The 4,306-nt window shown below is 38.6% G+C and overlaps 1 protein-coding gene across 1 annotated transcript; it reads right to left on the bottom strand.

Annotated features, from left to right (window-relative positions):
• Nucleotides 1-954: 954 nt before the first annotated feature.
• On the bottom strand, nt 955-1,908 carry Vom1r51 (vomeronasal 1 receptor 51). Its single transcript, XM_039097311.1, has one exon. It carries the CDS (start codon nt 1,906-1,908, stop codon nt 955-957), a length of 954 nt encoding a protein of 317 aa, XP_038953239.1.
• Nucleotides 1,909-4,306: the final 2,398 nt, after the last annotated feature.

Genomic DNA, 4,306 nt, shown 5'->3' with positions numbered 1-4,306 from the left:
GGACCAAAAGGAGCAGAAGGAGAAGTGTTCCCTTAAAATTTCTGTTGCTGTGAAGACATATCATGACCATGGCAATCCATTTCAATGAAAACATTTCACTGAGATACATTCAGAGGCTTAGTACATTGTGATCAAGTGTGGAAGTATGGCTGCATTAAGGAACGTATGGTGTGGAAAGTATAGCTGAGAGGTCTACAAATGAATCTGAAGGAAGCAGGAAGGCAGACTTACAGACATTGGCTGAAGCATGTGAAGCTTCAGAACCCTGTCACAATAACACACTTCCTCCAAATTCAGTCTTACTCCAAGAATGCCATATCTCCTAATAGTGCTACTACATGTGAACCATTTTCATTCAAATTCCCATAGGTGTGAATCTCTCTCCAACTTAGTGTTGCCCTGCATAAGCATAAGTACCCCTAGGTTGGCTTAAATTGTGTACTGCAGTTTGTGACTGCAACAATGCTATACCTGGAGAGGGAAAAGTTGAACTAGGGAGATTTGTGGAATTGACAGGGTATAGAAACAGAGGGATAGGCATGGGTGCCACAGATGTTCTGCTGCAGAGCTGGGGGTGAGAAGGGGAGAATCAATATAGGGGAAAAATAAATTGTACTCGGATTTGAAGCTAGGGTCTACTTTACCTAAATTCAGACCTAAGTTGATAAATAGCTGAGGATATGCTTGTATTCCAAGTCCAATGCTTTAGGATCAAGAGTGGGAACATCACAGGATTATATAAAAAATATATATGGAATTTTGAGGAAATGAATATGCATTTGTTTACTTTTTAAACAATGTTTAGAGACCAGCAACAAGAAACAAAAATTACCTTTTTATTTAATATCATATTACAAAGTTTTTTATAGTTAAGCAAGCATGAAAATAAAAATATAAGTCTATAAATATTAGGAAAAGGAGACTACATAAAAGGGCACATGTTCTCAAAGAAGATTAAAATGCTAAGACCGTAGGTGGATTTTGTCTTTCCTTTATATTAGAAATGAAGCAACAGCGAGAAGTATGAGAATAAGTGCAAATGAATACAAAGGGGCTGAGTGTTGGGAAGCCAAGTGACATCAGTATACAGGTGTTTAGCAGCCAGTGGCTTGGGTTCTCGGTCTGGGTTATGCAAAGTGATAAGATGGAAGATAGAGAGTAAAAGGAGAGAAACATGGTCACCAGGAGCAGGATAGTCCGTGTGGCTCTGTCTTCACGGGCAGACTTTGAGGATAGGTTATGGCTATGGATGTACTGGACTCGTTGTTTGTGTTTGTGTAGGACAAGGATCATGGAGCCACTTGCCCAGGCCATGAAGAACAGACACATTATATCATTCAGGGGTAAAATCACTCCTGCTACAAAGAAAATGAAACTCTCAGGCCCGGCGGTGGAACAGTATCTGTGGAGTCCTTTGGAAGTCAGGTTTTTACTATTCTGTGTGGCACTTACAATATTTGGTACATGGATGTTGACTATGAGCTGCAGCATCCAGCAAAGGAAACAGCAGGTGCCAATCCACTCTGAGGAACTAATTCTGAGGCTCAGCCACCCTGAGGTATTAGGGTGAAGCTTAATGGCCTGAAAGCCACTGAGGAGGGAGGTAGTAATGAGGGAGACACCTCTGGCCACTCTGTACAAGTAGAGAATGGATTTGCACCCAGCATCCCCCAAGTAAGGTGCCAACCCCAAAGTGGTCAATGTTTGAGGAATCCCTTTGGAGAGAAGAACCAAGTTGTTTGTTACAATGAGCTGATTGAGAATCAAGTTCCTGGGTCGCATCACCTGTGTAGTGAAAAATGGGAAGTTATACTGATGAAAGAGGAAGGTATTGCCAAGGATTCCAGCAGTGGTCTGAATAAGGAACATCATTCCCCAGTTTAAGTGAATTGTAACGAAGACATCCATTTCTAGGAGAGAACTTTGAGCTTCCTTTATTTGAATCAGAGAAATATGGAGATGGGTAGTTAATTATGGTCATTTAAATGAGAAACTTCCCAGACATTTATAGTATTTGAAATGTTTCTTCACAGTTTGGTGGAACTGTTTATCACATTATGATCCTTCAGGGGATGATGCCTTGCTGGAGGACTGTCATCACTTGAATGATGGAAAGAAGCCTTGAGTGTGGATAGCCTGGCCCCCTATTCTGTTGTTTGTCTTGTGTGTTTAATCACCTAGCCTCTCATTGCTCCATCCACACTTTTTTTGATGGTTTTGTTATCTTTCATTGCATAATACATCATTCTGGAGCAATAAGAGAAAAAAATTCTCTTTTCTCTACCTTATGTTTGGTTCCAATTTTTGTCACAGCATCAGTTAAGGACAGTATAGTTTACTCCTCTGTCATCTAGAAATGTCTTTTCTATCAAAACCAATGTTTGTTGTGAAAATTAACATTAGGAGCAGACTGGTTTTGGACTTTGAGCACCATTTTCGGTTGGCACACACTAAAAGCTACAATCTTCAGAGCATTGGTCTTGCTCTGACCAAGTGCTGTACAGTTCTGTACCTGATAATGAAGTGCAGTTTACTATGTTCCTTTGAGGAAACACCAGTTTTTAAAAGAGAAAAATCACATTTGGCACAGATCAATTTTTCACCTTTTTTCTTTAAAATGCTTAAGTAAACCATCAATTTCAGAAACAGCCTTGTGAAATTCAGTAAGCAATGCAGAGAAGACAGTATGGAGCCAAGCTACCCCACAGTTATCCTCCTTCTTGTATGTGCTTAGAAGACTATGGTTTAGCAGATAAAGCTGTCACCAGGCTTTATCACCTGGGTTGGATCCTTTGGAAGTATGTGGTAGGAGAACAAACTAAAATGATACAAATGCCTTCCAAATGAAAACATTGCATATGTGCAAACAAACATGTATGTTATAAATATAGTTAGAGAGTGGAGAGATGGCTTGATGCTTAAGATCACCTCAGATGTTTTTAGAAAATTCAAATTTAGTTCCAAGCACACACCTTGTCAAGTTCACAGCTTCCAGTAACTTCAGCTCCAGGTGTTTGCCTCTTTTGGACTCCCTGGGCACTACACTCAATTGTACAAATATGTATGTGTATTCACACATGTGCACACCACACATACACAAATGAGAATAGAAGAAATAATCTGGTAAAGATATATAGGATCAAACAGTATTTTCTTAAACAAATATAATACCAAAACTTGTGTCTAGAAAAATCCATTAGTAATCAAGCACTTGTTTAGAATGCACAAGGCCCAGAGTTCAATACTCATTATCATACACACACACACACACACACACACACACACACACACACACACACATATACACACACACAAACACCAGACAAACAATGTATAACAAAAGCAAAGTCAAGAAACTGGCCTTGAAGGAAGAATAAAAGCCAAATAAGGGAAATCAAGATCTCTCTTGGAAGCAGAGCTCTATCTCCACCAAATTTTTAGGGTTCACTTTATATATTAAGTTCATCTTTCTGTTAACCTATTAGACAAAATTGTAGGACTTATTTACGTTATTTGAGTTGCATTATTTGAAGTACTGTGGAATTAAAATAGAAAATTTGGCCAGGAAGATAGAATCCACCTTTACTTCTAGAATTCTTGAGTCAGAAGCAGGAGATATCTGCCAATTCAACGTTCATCTGATCTACACAAGCAATTTCAGGGCAGTCAGGGATAGATTGTGAGAACCTGCCTCAAACCCAGCAATGCCAGCCCAAATAAGAAATAGAAAAAATCACAGAAATATAATGGTTATTTTTCTTTTTAGATTTACTTTATTTTTATTGGATATTTTCTTTTTCAACATTTCATATATTATTCCCCTTTCTGGTTTCCCCTCCAAAAACTCCCTATGATATCACCCCACCTCAGATCTCCATGAGTGTGGTCCCTTACTGTACTGGCTGGTTTTTTGTGTCAACTGGACACAAACAGAAGTTATCACAGAGAAAGGAGCCTCAGTTTAGAAATTAATGCTATAACATCACAATAAGCTATGTAACTGGGTGGAAGTTTTGGAAATATTAAAGTCTAGATCAAACACTGGTAGATTAAGAGAAGGAAATGATAAAAACTGAAATATTTCAAATAAAATTATTACTTCTCACTATGACCAAGGTGAGAAGGTCAGGAGTAGAATGCTTGCCCAAAATTCACAAGTCTCCAGGTCCAATTCTTAGCACTGCAAAAATAAATCTTTGCATAATTAAAAGTAGGCAGATTAATTTGCAGTGTTAGAGGCAATGGAAGATATCCATACATCTGTGAGTAAATATCCTCAGCAGTGAACTGTGGACACTAGAGGCAA

This window comes from Rattus norvegicus, chromosome 1 (genome assembly GCF_036323735.1).
Source record: "Rattus norvegicus strain BN/NHsdMcwi chromosome 1, GRCr8, whole genome shotgun sequence".
In the NCBI taxonomy this organism is placed as follows: Eukaryota; Metazoa; Chordata; class Mammalia; order Rodentia; family Muridae; genus Rattus; species Rattus norvegicus.
The sequence above is the reverse complement of the archived record's forward strand: the minus strand, read 5'-3'. Positions and strand labels throughout refer to the sequence as shown.

What these genes read in the sequence shown, in the direction of transcription:
- Vom1r51 (XM_039097311.1), bottom strand. Translation starts at nt 1,908, where the DNA reads ATGGATGTCTTCGTTACAATTCACTTAAACTGGGGAATGATGTTCCTT.